Genomic DNA, 24,829 nt, shown 5'->3' with positions numbered 1-24,829 from the left:
ACTTAACATATTAAAGGGAAATGTTTAAGCTAAAATTTCAAGATTTCACTCAGACCTTCTTGGGGTAATTAAATGTCGCTGGTAAACAGGAGGCTGCACTGAATGTCCTGATCTCTGTTAATACCTAAACTGTTGTTGTTGTTTAATGAGCTTCATTTATAACACATGCCCACCAGAGCCCCCTCTCAGGCCACAGTCCATCACTTCCGTGGCAATTGGAATGATTTGTTCCTAGTCTGTTTATTCATTTAAAAAATACTCAGGAGACTTGCTGAGTATTCTCATTGAAAATATGTAAACCTGAAAAGCCCTTGCCCAAGTTCATGCCCTTTTCTCTCCACCCACAGCCTTTATTTTTTGGCCTAAATCAGTGCTTCAGGGACCACGATGTGCATACACTTCACCTGGGGATCTGTGCATGGTCTGACTCGGGTGGGGCCCAGGTGCTGCATTTCCAGCAAGCTCCCAAGAGGAGCCAAAACTTGGTCCCAGGCCACACTTTCAGTAGCAAGAACCTAAACTTTTTGTGGATCAGCCTCAGAATAATCCCTCTTTAATTTTATACCAAGAAAATACACATTATACTTAATATAATTTTGTAATGCAACAGAAACAAATGTTTAAGCTGAGCAATTTCTATTACCACAAAAATAATTCTGTTGTTCTTTTTCTCTCGAAATACTAAAACCCGTCATCTTTTATTTCTATCTCCACTTCATCTCCATTTCAGCCTCACGTTCCCTTCTCCTATTTCAACCCGCTCCACAAGCGGAAGGCAAACCAAATACACTGAGTGTTACACGAGCACAACCGCACCTCAGATTTTCAGGGGTCGTTTGCCTTTCAAACGTTAAATAATACCTAAAATGTCTTGAGCTTATGTCATATTTTATACCTTACAAAGGGCTTGCATGCACTTATTTCATAAAAATAAGTTCATGTCTGGGAAGAGATGGAATAATGGAGTTTTTTTTAAAAGGTAGATGTACTTTGGAGTAAGATTCACAAATCCTGACTCTGCTAAGAAGTCAATCTTGGTCAAATTACTTAACCTCTTTGCGTATGTTTTCTCATCTGTCAAACGGTGTAATAGTGGCATCACGAGCTAGCTCTTTGGACGAAGGTTATAGTTGGAAGGTTTCAGAGAAAACTGGCCAATGCTTAAAACCTAGAGGGCCTTTGGTGTGTGTCCCCTCAATACTCACATCAGCCTGTTTCTCTAATTCGACTTGCTGTGCAGGGGTCTTTGTGTGCACCCTGTGCTGGGGTACCTGTCCTTCTCCGGGACAGCACCTAGAGTCTACTACCATCACTTCCTTTCCACTTTATCTGCAGACCTTTCCAGTTCCTCTAAAACCTGCTGCTTTTGTGAAACGTGCAGTGGTATTTGACGCCTAGGTTTCAAGTGATCAAACAAGAGATGATGACAAATCTAAGAAAAATGACACCAGCCCTTTGAAGGAAACCAAAATCAGTTCTCTTTCCTCATCTTCGTCGAGCTTCCCTCTTTTTCCACTGTTATCTTACCTCATCTATCATACTTAGACAGAAATCCATATGTCTAGGTTCAACCACCGTTTCTTAGGCAGCGGCCAGGCCACTTAGCAAGAGTCTAAAGCAAGCCAATATAATATTCTGCCCAGAGTAGTATTTGGCCAAAAGTTACTGTGCCAGAGTAGGTTAATTATTCTAAGAGGACTTACTTTTACTATAATTATTTATCATTATGAACTAATAAAAAAACCCATGCTCTTTGTTAAATGCCTCTCTATCCCGTAGAAGCTTTTACGTATGTATCTCATTTCATCCTCATTACAACTCAGTGAAAGGTTTTTCAATTTGAAGGAAATTTAAGATCAAGTGGGTGAAATTACCCAAGGTCACAAGTTAGTGATAGGCAAGCCAAGATTCAAACAAAGCCATAAGTGATTGTCTGTTGTGTTTTGTTACTATTGCTTTTAATTTAAAAATTATGTTTAGCCAAGTAACATGTGCACTATCTGAAGGTAGTATCCCTGGGATAGGTTAGTTTCTCTGTAGAAGGATCCACTGGTTTCTCACTTGGAAGATACAGACCTAGCTGTCAGCATTCTGGGGGCCCCTAGGGAAATGGCCTGAGGTTTCCCTGTTCAGTCCATTGCTTCCCCTTAATCTCCTGGTCCAGCATCTTATCCCTGGCCACAACTGAGCAAATCTTACAAGAAATTAAACTCCTTGCCTTTTTTCTTATTTTCTTGAACGAACCACCTTCAAAGGGATCTTATTTTTCTATATAGCAATTTTCAGAACATGCCGTTTTCAGGCCCAGTCCACAACCCTGCCTCCAGGGGCTCATACTGCTTTCAAGTCTTGACATTCTGAAATTCTGCAGTGCAATGTGGCCTCTTGTCATCTTCCCCCACGACGGATCTCTAGGTCTACCCTGTCTCTGCTGTACTCAATCAGTTACCACCTATTCATTGGCTTTCCAGCTTCCAGACATTGTGTTGCGTTTCCCCGTAGGCCGTGGAGCCCTCTCCCGTTCTCTCTGCCTTTATTAGTTTGTGTTTTTCAAATTATTTCAGTACCATTCTAGTGGAGTTTGAGGAGAAAACCGTAATACATGTGAGAACTCTTTGACCATGTGTTTAACAAGAAGTCCTATCCTTTATTATTGCTTAATAGTTACTTTATTTTTAAAAATCTAAAAATTTTTATTTACTTTTTTTTTCTTTTTGAGACAGTCTTGCTCTGTCGCCCAGGCTGGAGTGCAGTGGCACGATGTCAGCTCACTGCAACCTCCGCTTCCCAGGTTCAAGCGATTCTCCTGGCTCTGCCTCCCCAGTAGCTGGGATTACAGGCGTACACCACCATGCCTGGCTAATTTTTTTGTATTTTTAGTAGAGACAGGGTTTCATGATGTTGGGCAGGCTGGTCTCAAACTCTTGATCTGAAGTGATCCACCACCTCCGCCACCCAAAGTGCTGGGTTTACAGGTGTCAGCCATGGCACCCGGCCGCTTTGTAGTTATTTTAAAGTCATAGTGTGTTAAATAATGCCCCGAACCTCACTTGAGCCCCAGATAAACAGAAGCCAATTAAGTTGGGCCATAGATACTTTCTAGCATTTCATAAAATAGTAGCCTAAGTGTATTGGACATGTTAGTCTTATGACTAAGAAGGAAAAAAAGGAAGGAAGAAAGGCAGAAAGAGAGAGGGAAGGAGGTAAAAAAAATAATGAAAAATAGCTCCCTAACACTTTTAAAATCATACATGATAATAAAGTTTATACTTTATATAATTTTTCTTTATTAATATTTCTTGACTTCACTATAGAACAATTTTATTCTCATACAATAACTCTCTCAGGGTTTGGCTTCCAGAACCAATCAGGAGGCAAAAACTACAATTCCACTGTCAAGATTATGGTTTGTTTTAAACCCAAAGGCTGTCTTCTAAAAAATTGCATCCCAGAAGAGCATTTGTGGATTTTTAAATATCCTATTTATCCTCTCTAAACTTGGAACCTGATGTCAACACTGACTTGAAATCATCTGTGGCAGATTTATAACTTTTCTGGAAGGGAGAGAGGGAAAAACAGGATGAAAAAATCAGGACTTTTTTTCTTTTTTCTTAAAACCAAAGATTCAAAGCTGGTGCGAATGAATGGCTTGGAATGAAGCCTCGGTGAGCACGGTGGTGTTTGCAGCCCTGCTACTACCTTTACATGGTTTGCAGAGTCTCCCCACTTTGTGTCATGAGTGCTGGCTGAGGTTATTCTGGGGAGATGATAGCTGTGGAAAATGTGGTTTAGAACTCTGCTCCCAGCCTGCATGCTCCCTGTCCAGGACTGTGTTGGATCGATACAGTTCTACTTGCAATGGTGGAATACGGGCAGAAATACAGAAATTGTTTGATTGTTTGTTTTTTGAGACAGAGTGTTGCTCTGTCGCCCAGGCTGGAGTGCAGTGGTGCCATCTTGGCTCAATGCAACCTCCATCTTCAGTTCAAGCGATTCTCCTGCCTCAGTCTCCCAAGTAGCTGGGGTTGGCAGGTGCCCACCACCAGGCCTGGCTGATTTTATTTTTAGTAGAGACGGGGTTTCACCACGTTGGCCATGCTGGTCTCGAACTCCTGACCTCAAGTGATCCGCCCACCTCAGCCTCCCAAAGGGCTGGGATTATAGGTGTGAACGACTGTGCCTGGGCAAAACAGCTGTTTCTGTGATCAGTGTGTGAACACCCTGGCTTGGTCCTGGATGCAGAGATGCTGACAGATGGAGAATTACTGAGCCACAATGCATCTGTGTGAAACAGGAAAAGAACTATGAGGATGTCTGCCAGTTCAAGGAGCTAAACTCTCAAACACTAGTAGTGGCATGAAACAGAAAGGACCTTGTGATTCAGGTAATACAGAATCTGCACACCATTCAATTCTTATTAAAGAATAAAAGATACAGATGTCTGCATGTGTTTTTCCATTTCTGACCTTAATTGTTCTGTTCTGTGGTCACTGTGTGATTTAATGTCTAGATTATTTGACCTCCAGCAGATCTAAAAAACTCAAAGTGTGCAGAGTTAGTTGTTCAGGGCTTGATTTGGTTCTCCATATTCAAACTACTCAAGGATCAAAACATTAGCAAGCGTAGAGTTTAATTATGTGACTTCAAGAGTAATAGCAAATGTTTCTGTGTTTATTTCATAACAACAACAGAATTTTTATTTAGTGACATCTAGATGGAATTAAAAGTAATAGGAAGCAATGAAGGGTAAATGCCTTAATAACTATCAATTATATCTCTGCTGAACTCAACATATTTAAAAATATGATTGGATGAGTTAATTGGATGAAATTTTGCTTTGGTGTAAGAGTCAAAACACATCCTCTGAAAGAATCACATGAAAATAGATTGTAGATCTACATTACTTGATAAGTAAGTAGAAAAGACTTCGTATGACAATGGAAAATTCATTTGCATTCATTTGCATTTATTTTGGTACACTAAAGAACCATAAGAAGATAAAACATAGGGCCGGGAGAGATGGTTCACGCCTGTAATCCCAGCACATTGGGAGGCTGAGGCGGGTGGATCACCTGAGGTCAGGAGATTGAGACCAGCCTGACCAATGTGGAGAAATCCCGTCTCTACTAAAAATACAAAATTAGCCGGACGTGGTGGTGCACACCTGTAATGCTAGCTACTCAGGAAGCTGAGGGCAGGAGAATTGCTTGAACCCAGGAGGTGGAGGTTGCAGTGAGCCGAGATCCCGCCATTGTATGCCAGCCTGGGCAATAAGAGTGAAACTCTGCCTTGAGAAAAAAAAAAAAAAGACAAAACATAGTTCTCACAAGGCTACAATATTCTTGATAGGAGAAAGAAGGCAACATAGACATAAAACTATATACTCATTGGGAAAGATGAAGAAAAATAAGGCAATCACAACAGCAACTTTCACAAAGTTAGTTTTACAGCTCTGTATTATCATAAATCATTCTTCAAAAACAAGTTGCTCCAATTTCTTATAGATTTCCCAGTGTCCTAATGCGTGGTCTCAGGAGTTCTAAATTATTTATTAAACACTTCAAAACATACGTCTGGAAATAGCTATTAGTGAAACAGTGTAAGGGCAACAATTTCCTCAGCTCCCAGAATTCCCTTTATCACATGGGCATACTCTAGACACATGTATTTCATGTGTGATGATTGCATTTAGTTTTCAAAAGTCCATTGCTATAATTTTCCCTATTACATTTGTTTCTGACAAGTAAAAATGTGAGCTCTCAAGAGGTGGATTCTCAGAATGAAATAAGGCTTAGCCAGCGATACCGCCACTGTGACAGTGTCAACCCATTCTAACGCAGTGCTAGAATCACAAATACAAATGCATACGGTGTGCAGAACGTTGCAGTACTGGCTGTGCTGAAATCCAAGACTCCTGAGGATTACACACATTCAGCAAAGAGAATGATTTGCCTAAGATCCGGGTGTTCAAAATAATTTCTCCAATCCGCTTTAGTCTATTATTATGTATGTATTCTGTTTTAAATGAGAAACAAGAGTCATTTTCTCCAGAGTAATAGAACCATAGTGACACTTGAAGTAAGTCCAGTGATCCTGATATGATTATAATAAGAATAATTATTATTATTTTGAGACGAGGTCTCCATCTGTTGTCCAGGCTAGAGTGCAGTGGCACAATCAGTGCTCACTGCAGCCTTGACCTGAGCTCAAGCGATCCTCCTGCCTCAGCCTCCCAAGCAGCTGGGACTACAGGCGTGCACCACCATGCCCAGCTAATTTTTTTTGTATTTTTGGTAGAAACGGGATTTCATCATGTTGTCTTGAACTCCTGGGCTCAAGTGATCCTCCTACCCTGGCCTCCTAAAGTGCTGGGATTACAGGTGTGAGCCACTGTGCCTGGCTTATCATTATAACTATTATTAATGATTATAAGACTAAGTTTTCCCTCCAGTGTCCATTTTTTTTTAGTTTTTAAAGAAAACTAATTTAATTGGGTACCTTTTCTATTATCATATTTGAAGTCATCAAGCTAGTTTTCAAATCTTCTACACCATTTCTAATTATTTATTCACAGCTCCTCAGTGTCATTTGTGAGTTTCTTGGGCTGAGAATACAGGTGTAAAGGACTGATAGTATCAGTTATTCAGGAGTGTGGAATCTTACCATTCTCGATTTGGTTACCTGCTCCACACTCTTAATTTCTTTTTTTTTTTCTTTCTTTTTTTTTTTTTTTTTGAGACGTCGTCTCACCCTGTCGCCCAGTCTGGAGTGCAGTGGCGTGATCTTGGCTCACTGCAAGCTCCACCTCCCGGGTTCATGCCATTCTCCTGCCTCAGCCTCCCGGGTAGCTGGGACTATAGGCGCCCACCACCTCGCCTGGCTAATCTTTTGTATTTTTAGTACAGGCGGGGTTTCACCGTGTTAGCCAGGATGGTCTCGATCTCCTGACCTCATGATCCGCCCACCTCGGCCTCCCAAAGTGCTGGAATTACAGGCGTGAGCCACTGCGCCCGGCCTCTAATTTCTATATGGATAGTAGTAGCACTATTTGAAGTTAACGTAGCGGAAAATGAATTCGGTGAGTAGGATTCCTTCAGAATTTTGTGACAAGCCTTTAAAAAAATGGCATTTACAAAAACATAGTTAACCATTACTTTGCTAATTTATATGTTAATACCTTCCTGTAACAGTCTGAATTCACATGCTTTGCAAAATGACCAATTTACCAACACTATTATGATTTTCCTGCATTCATATGAAATAATTTACACTTATTTTAACACACTAATCAGCAACAAGCCAAAAATCCATTAAAATACTTTCAAGGCCACACTTAAATCTGATTCAATGTTCTTGAGCTAAATAATACAAACCTACTATGGTTTAACAGTCCATTGGGTGTGATTTTCTTTGGGGTTTGGCATGTAATATGATGGATTGAATTTGAACTTTGGTCATGCTGGGGATATGGAAAGTCTGTGAGACCTTTTGTAGACAAGACAGGGAGATTTATCATGAGTGATTTGGCACAGGCTATTGTGAGTATATTATGTTTGCAACATGCAGGGAAGTTAAAGGGCCAACCTTCCTGATTAATACGTGACATTATCTGGAACAATGGAGTCAGTATCAGAGTTCCCTTTAGTCAAGAACATGTAATTGATTTGTGGGCAATTCAGTATAAAAACAAATAGATTTGACTCATTTAATCCCAAGAAAAAGCTACTATTGTTAGCAATCAAAAATACCCCCAAAAGAGAAGGGAAAAAACTATTTCCAAATATTGGGAGCTTTTAGCCCCAGCTGGAACAAAACTTTTGGTGGTTATAGGAGAGCCAAGCTATCGTCTATTCTTTATGAGTTTCTTGATACAAAATGTACTCCCTAATGTTGACAAGCAACAATTTCACACTAGTCCACTTTTTACTTCTTATCCCATTTGTTTTTGATTTGATGTGGACACGTTAGTACGTCCAACGTCCATGTGCAGTAGTTTTGCCCTTGAAAGGGGGAATTTATGTGATTTCTGGTTTTTCATTGTGTGCTTTTGGCACTGACGTTTCTGCTTTCTCAGGACAAAAAGAAAAATTAATTTAATGTTAAATTGAACATATTTTTATGTCCTGAGATTACTGCTAATGCACAAAATACTTAATATTAAGAAATAGAAGCCATGGAATATAAAATTTATAAAATCTATCAACCTTTATAGGACCCCATCAGCCATGGAATAATTATACAGTGTTAATATCAATTGCTATGTTGACTATAACAAGTAAATAATTTAAAAAGTGGGCAAGATAATTCACATAGCTTGATTAAAGATGTCTTGATTATTTTACCCTGGGTCATAACAGAGTCAATTTTCCAAGGTGCTGTATCACCTAAAATAAAACTGAGCTATGTAACAATGACATTTCATTATTTTTCAGAAAGAAATTTTAGTATATGTAATAAGATATATGCATATTCATATACTTTTTTATTTTTATTTTTTTGAGACAGAGTCTGCCTTTTGTCAGCCAGGCTGGAGTGTAGTGGTGCGATCTTAACTCACTGCAACCTCCGCCTTCTGGGTGCAAGAGATTCTCCTGCCTCAGCCTCCCAAGTACCTGGGATTACAGGCATGAGTCACACCACCCAGCTGATTTTTATATTTTCAGTAGAGATGGATTTTCACCATGTTGGCCCAACTGTTCTCAAACTCCTGACCTCAAGTGATCCACGCGCCTCGGCCTTTGAAAGTGCTGGGATTACAGGCATGAGCCACTGCGCCTGACCACATATGCATATACTTTTAATTTTATCTTCTAAATGGATAAAAAGTATGCTCTGAGTCAACTGGTAGAAGTTTAGGACATTTATATATACGTATGTATATGTGTATGTGTGTATATGTATATGTGTGTACTCCCTAATGTTGACACTCTCTCTCTCTCTCTCTCTCTCTCTCTCTCTCTCTCTCTCTCTCTCTATATATATATATATATATATATATATATACACATTTTTTTTTTTTTTTTTTTTGAGATTCAGCCTTGCTGTGTCGGCTAGGCAGGGTGGAGTGCAATGATGCAATCTCAGCTCACTCTGACCTCCACCTCCTGGGTTCAAGCGATTCTCCTGTCTCAGCCCCCTGAGTAGCTGGGATTATAGGTGCACATCACCACGCCCAGCTAATATCTGTATTTTTAGTAGAGGCAGGATTTCACCATATTGGCCAGACTGGTCTTGAACTCCTGACTTCAAATGATCCACCCACCTTGGTCTCTGAAAGTGCTGGGATTACAGGCGTGAGACACCGAGCCTGGCCCATTTTTATGTAATTTTGTAAAAGTAAAAAAACACAAATAGAATAAAGGCTCTGTTTTAGGTTTAGCTCCATTATTGAAATAAAATTATAAAATTAGCTGTAAAACAGAGACCAAATGGTGTAATTGAAAAAATATTTAATTTGTAGACAAATGTTGTTTAAATCTGTGCTCTGCCACTTAAGGATACAACTAACCTGCTTCTTTGAAGTCATCTGTAAAAATTAGAAAATACCTGCCTTGCCAACTGGTAGTGTTAAATAAGAATAACATAAAACTTGGTGCATAGGTATTAAACATGTTTTTTTCTCTCTCTCATTTTCACTCCTCATAGTGAAAATGAGATCTTAGAGTAATGGCTGTTTCTGTCCCGTGTATTGCAGTATCAAGAACATCTTTTGTATTTTTTGATATGGTCCTTTTTTAACAGCTTTATTGAGACATAATTCACATGCCATACAATTCACCCACTTAAAGGGTATGATGCAGTGACCCCAGCAGATTCACAGGCTTGTGCATCCATCACTACAATCAATTGTAGGATATTTTCATTACCCCAAAGAAACCTACCTCTTATACACCGTCACCTTCCAGTCCTCTATCCTGCCGAGACTCGGACAATCACTAACCTATTTTCGTCTCTAGAGGCTTCCTATTCTGTACATATAATATGTGGTCTTTTGTGACTCACTTCTTCCACTTAACACAAGGGTTTCCAGGTTCATCCACATTGTAGCATGGGTCAGTGCTTCATTCCTCCTTACTGCTGAAGAATACTGCATTGCATGGACACACCACATTTTATTACCCATCCCTCAGTTCGTGGACCTTTGAGTGGTTTGGCTGCTAGGAATAATGCTGTTGTGAAAATTCATGGAGAAGTGGTTTTTGTGTGTGTGGACATGTTTTCATTTCTTTTAGGTGTATACCTATGGGTAGAATTGCTGCCTCACATGATAACTCTTTGTTACTTCTGAACTGTTTTCCTTCTACAATATTTACATTCCTCCCAGCAACATATGGGGGTTTTGATTTCTCCAGGTGCTCATCACCTCTTGTTACCATCTGTATTTTTGACTGGAGCCCGGCTAGTGTGTGTGTGAAGGGCTGTCTGATTGTGGTTTTGATTTGTCTTTCCCAGATGGAAGGTGAGCATCTTTTCATACGCCTATTGGCCTTTTGTATATCGTCTCTGGAGGAATGTCTTTTCGGATCCTTTGGCAATTTTTCATTGGGTTATTTGTTTTTTATTTATTTATTTTTGAGATGGAGTCTTGCTCTAGTTGCCAGGCTGGAGTGCAGTGCAGTGGTGTGATCTCGGCTCACTGCAACCTCTGCCTCCCGGTTTCAAGCAATTGTCTGCCTCAGCCTCCCAAGTAGCTGAGATTATAGGTGGGTGCCACCACATCCAGCTAATTTTTGTATTTTTAGTAGAGACAGGGTTTCACCATGTTGGCCAGAATGGTCTCAATCTCTTGATCTCGTGATCCACTTGCCTTGGCCTCCCAAAGTGCTGGGATTACAGGCGTGAGCCACCGTACCCTGCCATGTTTTTATTGAATTATAATAATTATATATTCTAGATACTAGTTCCTTAACAGATACATCATTCTCTTTTTCCACACCATTTTCCTACTTTTTCTTCCTCTTCAACATTTCCCATCTAACTTAGCACAACACTCTTCACGGCTTCCATTTTCACCAGGACTTTTGGAAATTTGGACAAAAGTTTTTCCCATTCTGTATAGTTCATACTTGGCTGGGCGTGGTGGCTCACACCTGTAATCCCAGCACTTTGGGAGGCCGAAGCAAGCAGATCACTTGAGGTCAGGAGTTCGAGATCAGCCTGACCAACATGGTGAAACCCTATCTCTACTAAAAATACAAAAATTAGCCAGGGATGGTGGCTTGTGCCTATAGTTCCAGCTACTGAGGTGGCTGGGGCAGGAGAATGGCTTGAACCCAGGAGGCGGAGCTTGCAGTGAGTCAAGATCACGCCACTGCACTCCAGCCTCAGCGACAGAGAGAGACTCCGTCTGAGAAAAAAGGTCCATATTCAACTAAATGAGAGGCGTCTCTGAATGAGTTTCTAAGTGAAGTTTTTTTGTTGTTGGATTCCCTTTTTCATGCTGCATAAATACGGTACAGATTTTTGTAAAAATTTTGGCTAAAAGTCTACTGACTATGTGAGTACTGAAAACCCCCAATTATTTATTCCAATTGCATTTATGTATATTTATTTTTAATTTTTTGAGACAGAGTCTCACTTTGCTGCCCAGGCTGGAGTGCAGTGGCTCCAGGTTCAAATGATTCTCCTGCCTCAGCCTCCCAAGTGGCTGGGATTACAGACACACATAACCACGCCCGGCTAATTTTTGTATTTTTAGTAGAGATGGGGTTTCACCATGTTGGCCAGGCTGGTCTTGAACTCCTGACCTCAGGTGATCCGTCTGCCTCGGCCTCCCAGAGTGCTGACATGACAGGCGTGAGCCACCTCACTTGGCCCCAGTTGCATTTACATATGCACAAATTATTTCTAGAAATATTTCCTTAGACACTGGAGCCATACATTTTTTTATTTTTCACTTTCATGGGTACATAATAGGGGTACATATTTGTGGGGCACATGAGGTGTTCTGATGCAGGCATGCAATGTGAAATAGCCACACCGTGGAGAGTGGGGTGTCCATCCCCTCCAGCATTTGTCCTTTGTGTTACAAATAATCCAGTTTCACTCAGTTATTTTTAAATGCACAATTAAGTTATTGTTGACTATAGTCACCCTGTTGTGCCATCAAATAGTATGTCTTATTCATTCTTTCTAACTTTATATTTTTGTCTACCCATCAAGCATCCTCACATCCCCCCACTCCACCCCCCAACTTCCCTTCCCTGACTCTGGTAACATCCTGCTGCTCTCTGTGTTCATGAGTTCAATTGTTTTGATGTTTAGATCTCACAGATAAGTGAGAACATGTGATGTTTGTCCTTCTGTGCCTGGCTTTTTTCACTTAACACAGTGATCTCCAGTTTCGTCGATGTTACTGGGAATGACAGGGTCTTGTCCTTTTTATGTCTGAATAGTACTCCATTGTGCGTATGTCTTACATTTTCTTTTTCATTCATCTGCTGATGGACACTTAGATTGCTTCCAAATGTTGGCTGTTGTGAACAGCTCTGCAATAAACATGGGGGTGCAGATATCTCTTAGGTATACTGATTTCCTTTCTTTTGGGTATATACCCAGCAGTGGGATTGCTGGACCATATGGAGCTCTATTTTTAATTTTTTCAGCAGCCTCCAAACTGTATGGGAGCCATTTTTGACACAAATTTCCCACTTTTTTTGTAGCTTCTGTTATTTCTTTGCCTCCTGAAAATACATCATGTCATTTTTGTTTGTGAAAATTTAGCCTACCCCATAAAACATCTGGAGTGGAAGGCAAAGGCAGATAACACATTTCTTCCTGGTGATGGTAGGTGCATTTCAATTCGGGTACATGAATCTTTGGCACAACACACACAGGCACTCAAGATATTTGTTGATGACATTAATGAATTCTCTTTTCCAGGTCGCATTTTATAATCCAAGTTTGAAATACTAAGATGTTTCCATTGTAACCATGTCAGGCAATATAATGCATTCCGTATTCAAGGTGATAGAAGATATACAAAATCATTTCATATATGACCTCATTAATAGGACCTAGGGATCTGCAGGTGGTGACAGAGAAAGGATGAAAGGAGTTTACAGCATGCTGTAGTGCAGTGTTTCTCAAAGTGTGGCTTAAAGACCAGAAGTCACAGCACCCTCCTGACACCCTGGTGAAAAGATCAACTGCAGGACTCAAGTGCAGCTGAAAAAAGTCAGGATTCAGGAGGTGTGCCTCATGAATCTGCATGTGAAAATAACTGTTCTAGATGACCTCATGCCACTCTAAAATTTGATACAGTTAAACAAACAAGCAAAATGGCATAACATGCCTCAGAATGAAATGTACTATGAGCAAATTATTTCACTTCTTTGATCTGGTTTCCTCTTCTCAGGTATATCTCAGGATTGTTTAAAAATGAGTAATGAGTAAGTGGTGGCTTACTCCTGTAATCCCAGCACTGTGGGAGGCCAAGGTTAGTGGATCACTTGAGGCCAGGAGTTCGACACCAGCCTGGCCAACATGGTGAAACCCCATCTCTGATTTAAAAAAAAATAATACAAATAATACAAATAATTTAAAAATACAAAAAAATTAACCAGGTTTGGTGGCACATGCCTGTAGTCCCAGCTACTCAGGAGGCTGAGGCACAAGAATCGCTTGAGCCCAGGAGCGGAGGTTGCAGTGAGCTGAGACTGCACTGCTGCACTCCAGCTTGGGTGACAGAGCAAGTCTCTGTCTCAAAAAAAGAATATGAATCATTACCCAGTGCATTCCATTGCCAAGTGTAAACACTCAATAAATGGTAGTTACTATAGTTAGTGTTTTTAACCATCTCTCTGGGACATTCTTCTCGGGATAATGGGTGGAGAGGACCCGTAAGTAGAGGAAACAGTGTAAGCAAAGCAGCGAAGACAGTCATGTTACACAAGTCATTCACGACAGCTGTGCAGTGTAAGCAAAGCATGAGTGACAGCATTCACAGGTAAACCCGGAAAAGTAGGATTGAATTGGATAAGAAGATCCCACAAGGTACGAAGGCTGGATTTTTCACAGTGAGCCATGGAGTCATAGAAAGACTTTATTTTTATTATAGGAAGTTTCAAGCATCCTCAAAAGTACAAAAATGGTATAATGAAGCCCTCTATACCCACCACCCAGATTCAATAATTATCAATGGTTTGTCACATTTATTCATCCATCCTTTTTTGTTTTACTTTTTTCTTTGCCAGAATATCTTAATGCAGTCTCCAGCTTTCCTGTGAGGTCACCCTGCATGCCTCAGTATGCCTCTGTGGAATATATTGCACTTACATAAACAAAATGCCTTTATCATACCTAAAAAATTAGCGGTATTTTCTCGGCATCATCTATCAGCCTGTCCGTAATCGCACCTCAATTTTCTGTGAAAAATCTTTTGACAGTTGGTTTTCTGAATTAGACTTCAAACAGTTCACACATCACAGTTGGCCGTTAGGTTTCTCAAGTCTCTTGGATCTAGAAAAGTGTTCTCCCTCATCCTTGTTTTTATGTCATTGGCTTATGGCAGAAACCAGGTGCTTTGTTCATACAGAATACTCCATACTCCAGATTTGTCTATGGTCTTCCTTAGGGGCAGCGTGATCATTTATCTGTTAGTAAAATTACCAGAATTACAGTTTTGAAACAAATAAATACATTTTATATGGCAAGTCAAATAGTAATTATGTTAGTGTCGTTAGAAACCAAGATTTTTAGCATCAAAGAAAAGTACATTAAGTGAAAAATCTATAATCTTAAATTTGAATTGAAAATGACAGTATAAACCCAGGATGTAATTTTATTTTTGAAACAAAACAAAACAAATCCATTTCCCAGCTCTGAGCAATGAAAAGGCCTAGAAGTTACGGCCAACGCTGTAGTCAAGAGCGCCTCTGCCTGGGCGGTTTCCTAGAAGGATAGGCCTGTGTGGCTGTTGCTTGGGTGTGTGTGGCTGACAGTGGAAGGAAGATGAAAGAAGGTCTGTTTGTCCAGAGGGCAGAATCAGAGCTTTAGGTTTCTGGAAAGGGAGAAACAGCTGAGAGATGGAGAACAGTGTCCAGGGAAGAAGAAAAAGACAAACCCGATTTCAGTGAGAGCAGATTTTGAGTGGCAGAATCTGAACGAGTCCTAGGAAGCTTGTAGAGAAACTAGAAGCAAATCATAGCGTGGAGGACGAGGCAATCATGTCTGTGAGATGAACAGAAAGGTTTGAAAAATGTATGATTAAGTCAAAGACAGGAAGTTAACTACCGAAAGCGTTATGAGCTATTCTCCAGAAAACAAGCTTTACTTGATACCAAAAGGGTAAAGGTTAGCTCCAAAGTAGAATATCTCGTCGACAAAGACTGACATTATACGTCAACAAGGGAGGCTGTGAAATTCACAACCATTGAAGATAGCCCCAGTGTGGCCCTGCATGAAGTTGAGAAAACAAGAAATAACCCCTTTTAAAGCCTTTTAGCCCTAGGATTCTTTGATTTATGGAAAAATTTAACATCTTTACTTTTTCTCCTTCACCTGTCATCCGATGTGCATGCAGCGAAGGTCTGAGTGTGGAGTTTACTGAATAGCCCAGAAACCTGCCAGAGTACACACACAGCAAGGTGACTCTGTCACCCATGGAGCCATCAAAATGATACCAGTAAATCATAAAATATGCCCATGAGGGTGTTATAAATCATTTGGAGTTCTATTAATATTTTAGACATGTTCATTTTTAGCAGTGTGTGAAGTTTTGGTGTTTGCATTCCATTTTAATTTAGCACTTGATAATTGAAAAATGAGGCTGTTAAAAAATGATCTTAGATCTTTTTTTTTTCTAATTATTTAAGGATTAAATAGAAAAAGGAAACTGGTCACTGCTAGATTATTTTCTCTAAAATTGCTGCCTGGCACTTTGGGTACTTATTCTCTTGCAGCAGGGGAGGGTGATAACCATTGGTCTTCCTTGGTAAGAAAGAAGCGTTTTGATCTCCCTTCCAGGCTGGGAAGCTCCTACTTTATGTGGCACTGTGCTGACTGGTAGGGTAAACAGTTTTTCACAGTTTGCCCAGAGCTTTCCTGGTTTAAGCACTCCTAAGAGACGCCTCAGTTCAAGGCCAACTGAAATGGTTGGTTACCCTGGGTAGGCCCAAAGTCCAGAGTACTGGCTCCTGGAAAAATGGTAGATTTGATGACAGTAGTCTTCAACACCTTCTTTCTTTCTTTCTGTGACCTGCCTCTTGTATCTACTTTGGGAAAATCCCATAATTTAGTCTATGGGACTGATCTAAGTCATGTGTTTGTCTCTCAACAATCACCGTGGCCAAGAAAGTGGACTACACTGGTTGTCCAAGCGTGAGAAACATATCCAGACTTAGATGTGGGGATGGAATAAAGTCAGTCTTACCCGAATTATCTGCAAATGGGAGGGAGAGGCCTCATCAAAGGAACATTGAGAGGTCTATTACCAAAAGAAGTAAAGGAATGAATTCCATGCAGGAAAAGGCTAGAAATGAACACTTGAAGTAGCTATTTAAATTGAGTTGGTGCAGGCCGGGCGCAGTGGCTCACACCTGTAATCCCAGCACTTTGGGAGGCTGAGGCAGGCGGATCACGAGGTCAGGAGATCAAGACCATCCTGGCTAACATGGTGAAACCCCGTCTCTACTAAAAATACAAAAAAATTAGCGGGCGTGGTGGCGGGTGCCTATAGTCCCAGCTACTCAGGAGGCTGAGACAGGAGAATGATGTGAACCCGGGAGGCAGAGCTTGCAGTGAGCTGAGATCGATTTGCACTGCACTCCAGCCTGGGTGACAGAGTGAGACTCCATCTCAAAAAAAAAAAAAAAGTTGGTTTGAGGATGAAATAAAATATAAAAGCATTTTATACACTAAAATGTACTGTGCAATTTTTTAAAAGAGTCTCTTTTATTAATTGATGTACTACTCTGCTTGCAGTTTAGAAATGAAAGGTTTTGAAAGCCTGCACTCTGATTTGATTGGTGGAACATTCACTATAAACCCAGGCAAATTAAACCAGCATAGCCTTACTGGGAAAGTATATCTGTGGCATATTATTCTTATTTTCTTTTTTTGTTTTTATTGTTGACCTTATGGAGGAGAGAATCATGGAGGAAATCATGAGAAGCTGGATAGCATTGCATATCAAGAAAAATCTATGGTCAATTAAACATGCTTTTCCCATTTCAAACATAATGCTTTATTTTAAAAAGTAAATGTTGACTTTCTTAATATGAATGATAATTTAACCTGGGTATAATGATTATATAAGCACTAATTTAAAGCTATTGCTACTTAACCTAATTCCATTTTTTTCTTTTTGTTTCTTGGAGATGATATTTCTTTTTCCTTCAATATTTCTGCTGTTCAGAAACCTATATACAGTAACTGATGTCAGCAAGATTGTGGAGTAGGAAGCCCTGGACCATTCTTCCCCTATAAACACATCAATTCAGCAACAACTCATTGTTACCTGTGTGATGGGAATCCTCAGCTTTTGTTTGTCTGGTGAAGACAGTTTTTCCAGGGGTAAACAAGAGCTGAGGAAGTTTATCACCACTAGACATGCCTTACAAGAAATGCTAAAAGGAGTTCTTAAAGTTGAAATGAAAGGATGCCAAATAGCAGTATGATAGCATAAGTATGAAACTCGGCCGGTTGCAGTGACTCACAACTGTAATCCCAGCACTTTGGGAGGCCGAGGCGGGCGGATCATGAGGTCAGGAGATTGAGACCAGCCTGACCAACATGGTGAGACCATGTCTCTACTAAAAATACAAAAAATTAGCCGGGCATGGGGCAGGTGTCTGTAGTCCCAGCTACTCAGGGGGCTGAGGCAGGAGAATGGCATGAACCCAGGAGGCGGAGCTTGCAGTGAGGCAAGATCGTGCCACTGCACTCCAGCCTGGGCGACGGAGCAAGACTCCATCTCAAAAAAAAAAAAGACAGTATGAAACTCATTGGTAGAGGTAAATACATGGATAAATACAAAATACTGCATTACTCTAATGGTGATGGGAAAATCACTTTTCTAGCATAAAAGTTAAAGGCAAAAGTATAAAAAATAAATATAACTAAAAACATATTAAAATACACAATATGAATAGATATAAAATGGGACAACAATAACATAAAATGAGTGTGTAGGGGGAGGAGAAATTAAAGTATGGAGTTTTGGTACATTATTAAATTTAAGTTGTTATTGGCTTAAAACAGACTGTTATATTGTATGTAAAAGATATTTTATGTAAGTCCCAAATTAATCATACACAAAAAATAGAAGTTACCCAAAAGAAGAAAAAAGAAAGGAATCAAAGCCTATCAATACAAAAAAAAATTTTTTTAACACAAAGGAAAGCAGCAAGAAAGGAAAAGACAGGTAGAAGAATTACAAGGCTAGCAGAAAACAATTAACAAAATTGTGATAGTAAATCTTCTTTATTAATAATAATGAGTTAAACTCTCTAATCAAAGGACATAAAATAGCCTAATGGATTAAAAATGAGATCAACAATATACTGTCTACAAGAAACTCATTTTAGATTTAAAGACACACATAGGCTGAAAGTAAGGAGATGGAAAAAGATATTCCATGCAAATGGTAACCAGAAGAGAGTGGGGTTGACAATACTTACATTAGTCAGAATAAACTGTAAGTCAAAACTATCACAAGAGACAAAGAAGGACATTATACAATGATAAAATGTTCAATCCACCAGGAATAAATACATTTGCATCCAGCATCAGAATACCTAAATATATATGGCAAACATTGTCAGAACTGAAGGGAGAAGTAGACAACAATACAATAATTGTAGAAGACTTCACTACCCAATTTTCAGTAATAGAACATCCAGGCAGACTATCAATAAGGAAATGGAGGACATGAACAACATTATAGGCCAAATGGATCTGATACACGTATATAGAACATTCCACCCAACAACAGCACCTGTTCTTCTCAAGAGTACACAGAACATTCTCCAGGTCTTACCTGTCAGGTCATGAAACAGTTTTGGCAAATTTAAGAAGACTGAAATCATTTTCTGACCTTGATGGAATGAAACTTGAAATCAACAGCACAAGTAAAATGGGAAAATTCACAGGAATATGAAAATGAAACAACACACTCTTGAACAATCACTGAGTCAAAGGAGAAATAGAAAAAAGGGAGTTAGAAATACCGTGAGACAAATGAAAATGAAAACACAACATACCAAAACTTACAACAAAAGCAATACTACGAGGGAAGTTTAAGCAATAAAAACCTGCATTAAAAAAGAAGTTCTCAAAACAACCTACCTTTATACCTCAAGTAACTAGAAAAAAAAAAGAAAAAACGAAGCACAAAATTAGCAGAAGGAAGGAAATAACAAAGATTAGAGCAGAAATAAATGAAATAGAAAAGTATCAGCAAATGAAGAGTTGGAGTTTTGAAAAGATAAACAAAATAGACCACTTTTAGCTAGGCTAAGAACAAAAGAGAGTAGATTCAAATAAAATCAGAAATGAAAACAAGATATTACAACTGATGCCACAGAAATAAGATGAATTATAAGGCACTACTATGACCAATTATACACCAAAAAAGCTGAATAACCTAGAAGAAATGGATAAATTTATAGAAACATGCAACCTACCAAGACTAAATCATGACAGAAGTCTGAACAATCTTACAGCTACTATGGAGATTGAATCAGTAATCAAAAACCTCCCAACAAATAAAAGCTCAGGACCAGATGATTTCATTGTTGAATTCTACGAAACATTTAAAGAATTAATGTCAATTCTTCTCAAACTCTTCCAAAAAATTGAAGAGGAAGGAATACTTCCAAACTCATTTCATCAGGCCAGCATTACCCTGATACCAAAGCCAGACAAAAACACTACAAGAAAAGAAAACTACAGGCCAATATTCCTGAAGAATATAGATTAAGAAAACCCCTCAACAAAATACCAGCAAACCAAATCCAACAGCACATTAAAAAAATCATACATAATGACCAAGTGTAATTTATCCCTAGTATGCAAGGATGGTTCAACATACAAAAATCAATACACTACATTAACAGAAAAAAGGATAAAAATCACATGATCCTTACAATAGATACAGAAAAAGCATTTGACAAAATTTACTACCCTTTCATGACAAAAAACCTCCAACAAACTAGGAATAGAAAGCACCTCAATATAATGAAGGCTGTATATGAAAAGCCCACAGCTAACATGATACTCAGTGGTCAAAAACCTGAAAGCATTTCCTGTAAGACCAAGAGCACAGCAACATATATATACAATATAGTACTGGAAGTCCTAGTCAGAGCAATTAAGAAAGAAAAAGAGACAAGGCATCCAAATCAGAAAGGAAAAAACAAACAGCTCTGTCTATAGACAACATGAACTTATATACTTACAAAATTTTAAAGATTCAAGGAAAAAAACCTCCAGAACTATTAAACAAATTCAGTAAAATTGCAGGATACAAAGTCAATATATAAAAATCAGTTGTGTTTCTGTATACTACCGACAAACTCTCTGAAAAGGAAATTAGGAAAGCATTTCCATCTATAATAGCACCAAAAAGAATAAAATACTTAGGAATAAACTGAAGAGGTGAAAGACTTGTATACAGAAAACCACAAAACACTGATGAAATTTGAAAAGATGCAAACAAATGGAAAGACATCCTGCATTCGTAGAATGGAAGGCTTAATGTTGTTAAAATATCCATACTCAGTGATTTACAGGTTCAATGCAACCCTTATTAAAATCTCAGTGGCATTTTGTATAGAAATAGAAAAAAAATTCTGCAATTCATATGAAACCACAAAAGCCCAAGAATAGCCAAATTGATCCTGAGAAAGCACAAAGCTGCAGGCATCATAATTCCTCATTTCACAATACTTTAGAAAACCACAGTAATGAAAACAGTATGGTACTGACATACAGACAGACATACAGATCAGTGGAAGAGAATAAAGAGCCCAGAAATAAATGCATATACCTATCACCAGGTATATGTATACCATATACATATACCCAGAAATAAATTCATATGTACAGTCAACTGATCTTTGACAAGGATGCCAGAAATACACAATGGGGAAGGAATAGTCTCTTCAATAAATGGTGTTGGGAAAACTGGATGTCCACATGCAGAATAATGAATTAGACCCGACAAAAAATCAACTCAAAATGGCTTAAAGACTTAAAGACAAGACCTGAAACTGAAGAACCCATTGCGGAAAACAGAGAGGAAAAGCTTCCTGACATTGGTCTTGATATTGATTTCATGAATATTTAACACCAAAAGTACGGGCAACAAAACCAAAAATGAACAAGTGACACTATATCAAATTAAAAGCTTCTGCACAGCAAAGGAAATAATCAACAGAGCAAAGAAATGATCTATAGAATGGGAGAAAATATTTGCAAACCGTGTATCTGATAAGGGGTTAATCTGTAAAATATACAAAGAATGTCTACAGCTCAATAGTGGTAGAACCTAATTTAAAAATAGGCTAAGGCCATGAATAGCTGTTTCTTCAAAGAAGATATACACATGGCCAACAGGTATAGGAAAAAATCCTCAGTGTCACTAATCATCAGGGAAATGCAAATCAAAACCACAGTGAGCTATTACCTCACACCTGTCAGGATAACTATTATCAAAAAACCAAAAGGCAACAAGTATTTTCATGGATATGGAGAGATTGGAACTCTTGCACACTGTTTATGGGAATGCAAAATGATGCAGCCACTATGGAAAACAGTATGGAAGTTCTTTAAAAAATTAAAAATAGAACTGCCTTTGATCCAGCAATCCCACTTCTAGGTATTTACTTAAAAAATATTGAAAAGATATTTTCATTCTCATATTCATTGCTGCAACAGCCAAGATAATGTAAACCTGAACGTGTATGCATAAAGAAAAGGCGGTATATACAAACAGTGAAATACGATTCGGCCTTAAAAAAGAAAGTAAATCCTGCCATACGTGAACAACACGAAAGAACTTTGAGCATATTTCATTATGCTAAATGAAATAATCCCACTGTGGATTCCCAACACAAATGCTTCCATTTATATGAGGTATCAAAAATAAAAAAATTCATAGAATTGAAGAGTGGAATGATATTTGCTGTGGGGAGAGGGAAATGGTGAGATTACCTCAATGATCCCCTATTGATTATGTCTAATGTTTATTGATTATGTATAATCGATAGGCATAAAGTCTCAGTTAAGCAAGATCAATAAGCTCTAGAGATCTGCTGTAAAACACCATACCTATAGTCAACAGCAGTGTATTGTACGCTTAAAAACTTGAGACTAGATCTCATGTTGTGTTCTTACTACAATAAAGTAAAAACAAAACAAACAAAAAAACAGAAAAGGACCCACACAGCCACTCCTATAACTCAGGAAGCTTCTGTTTAAATGTCAAAGCCCAGGAAGGAAACGTCTCAAATTTTGTTACCTTCACGGAACTCCTCAGGAAGAAGGCAAGGTGTGCCCATGTACCCTAAGCATTCCCAGGGCCTTTACTTTTCATTCTACCTGCTCTGAATCTCGTTTGTCCCAGAGAAGAAAGAAATTTTCCTTAGGTCACATGATTCAGTTCTCAAGAAAGAAAGGATCTGTGCCATTCATCCTTCTCCCTTTCAAATCCCAATTATTCATTCTACTTCACATGAAATGCTCTTCTCCATTGCGGATATGCTTTAATTAAACCTAGAAACATACAGAAAAGTGCATGAATATATACATATAATTATACATTTTAAGGGTATTTTCTTATAGAAATGTATGTTCATTAAAAATTGAAGCAAAAGAAGTAGATAAAATGAAGATTAAAAAATCACCCATATTCTATTCCTCAGCTATTAGCACTGTAAACATTGTGGAACCTATTCTTCCAGTCTTTTTTTTTTTTTTTTTTTTTTGAGACAGAGTCTTGCTCTATCGCCAGGCTGGAGCACAGTGGCGTGATCTCAGCTGACTGCAACCTCTACCTCCCAGGTTCAAGCCATTCTCCTGCCTCAGCTTCCCAAGTAGTTGGGACTACAGGTGCTCACCACCACACCCAGCTAATTTTTGTATTTTTAGTAAGAGACAGAGTTTCACCATGTTAGCCAGGATGGTCTCGATCTCTTGACCTCAGTTGATCCGCCCGCCTCAGCCTCCCAAAGTGCTGGGATTACAGGCGTGAGCCACCACACCTGGCCATTCTTCCAGTGTTTTTAAGAGGAAGGAGGGCAGTGTGGTATTTGAGCTTTTTTTTCATTTACAAAAATGGGATTGCTATAAATTCGTTTATAATCTGCCTTTCTCACATAACAGTATATGATACTGTTTTCTAGAACAACCTATTTCTTAAAGGATTTATGTCTTTTTTCTTTCTTCTTAAACATCTACTTTAAAATATCTTTGAACAGAGTAGCAATTGCTGAATACAAATGTGCAGAGATTTGTCGTCTTGCATTAATATATTGCTGCCCCTGCTGAAAGAGATATTTGTATTTTAGTATTGCTCTTCTGTAGACAATGGCTCAGTGCAAGGAAATACAGCTAACACTGGGTTCCACGGGGGACGTTTTAAAACAGAGTTCCCTCATTGTTTACATTATGACACATAGACCATTCATCCATTTGCCCATAAGAGTGACCCCATTCTAAAGAGAATCTTCCCCCTAGCTCTCCTATGAGTGTTGATAGAGGGAGGGGGTGGGGGGAACCAGACTCAATATTCATTTTAAAGGCATCGATTAAAGATCTTCCTGCCAATGCTTGGCATATCGCATCAATGTCAACTGCACCGTTGAACACAATGCATGACTGGTACACTATTTAGCCACGGTCACATTTTAAAGTGTGTGGCTTCTCTATTTAACTGTCTGTGGCATGCAGTAATGTTAGGTTTTGGAGGTTTGTTTGAATATGCCCTGATGAACAAACGTATATTTGTCCTGTGCCAATATCTTTGCAGGGTGGAAAATGGCATTTCACCAGCTGGACAGTATCATCCTACTTTAGAATTGAGGAAATACAATGTTTAACTTGGGTGAAGTAATGCCAAGGAAGGTGTTTGGAGGAAGGAAATCTGCTGACTGGTGAAACTGGCAATGCCTGGTATTGTCAGATTGAAAGTGGAACCAGAGGACTGACTGAAGAACCAGGGAAGGTGCCTGGATCACTGATCAGAACAGGGAAGTGGTGTAGTGAAAATCTAAATAAATAAGTCTAACTCTCATGTTGAAACATAATCCCTAGTGCGGAAGGTGGGGCCTGGTGGGAGGTGACTGGGTCATGGGGGCAGATTCCTTGTGGCTTGGTGCTGTCCTCATGATAGTGAGTTCTCTCAAGATCTGGTTGTTTAAAAGTGTGTGGCACCTCCTACCCTCTCTCTTGCCCCTGCTCTGGCCATGCAACGTGCCTGTTCCCTCTTCACCTTCTGCCATAAGTAAAAGCTCACTGAGGCTCTCAAGAAGCTGAACAGATGCCAGTACCATGCTTGTACAGCCTGTAGAACCATGACCCAATTAAACTTCTTTTCTTATAAACTACCCAGCTCAGGTATTTCTTTACATCAATGCGGAGAATGGCCTAACACAAGTAGGAACTAGAGTGCCTTCAGGAAACAATTTTTATTTAAGTATTCTTTTTGAATGCCAGGCAATTTGCTTATGGCATCTCATGGGTTAGAGCAGCCACAGCAAAGCAGCGTCAGAGGTCCAGGCAAGGTGTCAGGAGGTAGATGGCAGGAACAGGTCAGCTCCCACCTCATACAAAAAGCTATAGGTATGTTTATCGTAGGTGTCTGAGTCTTCCTGGGATCAGCAAGTGG

General features: G+C 39.2%; 1 protein-coding gene across 1 annotated transcript in view; it reads left to right on the top strand.

Annotated features, from left to right (window-relative positions):
- The window catches only part of LOC103881001 (acetoacetyl-CoA synthetase-like), a 42,473-nt gene extending 18,238 nt beyond the window's left edge, over positions 1 to 24,235 (top strand). Inside the window, exon 3 of the mRNA XM_031666674.1 lies at positions 23,972 to 24,235. Within this exon, the coding sequence (XP_031522534.1) occupies positions 23,972 to 24,018 (47 nt within the window). The 3' untranslated portion in view covers positions 24,019 to 24,235. The remainder of the gene's footprint in view (positions 1 to 23,971) is intronic.
- The last annotated feature ends 594 nt before the right edge of the window (positions 24,236 to 24,829 follow it).

The sequence above is a fragment of the Papio anubis genome, chromosome 5 (genome assembly GCF_008728515.1).
Source record: "Papio anubis isolate 15944 chromosome 5, Panubis1.0, whole genome shotgun sequence".
In the NCBI taxonomy this organism is placed as follows: domain Eukaryota; kingdom Metazoa; phylum Chordata; class Mammalia; order Primates; family Cercopithecidae; genus Papio; species Papio anubis.
This window is presented reverse-complemented; position numbering and strand designations above follow the sequence as displayed.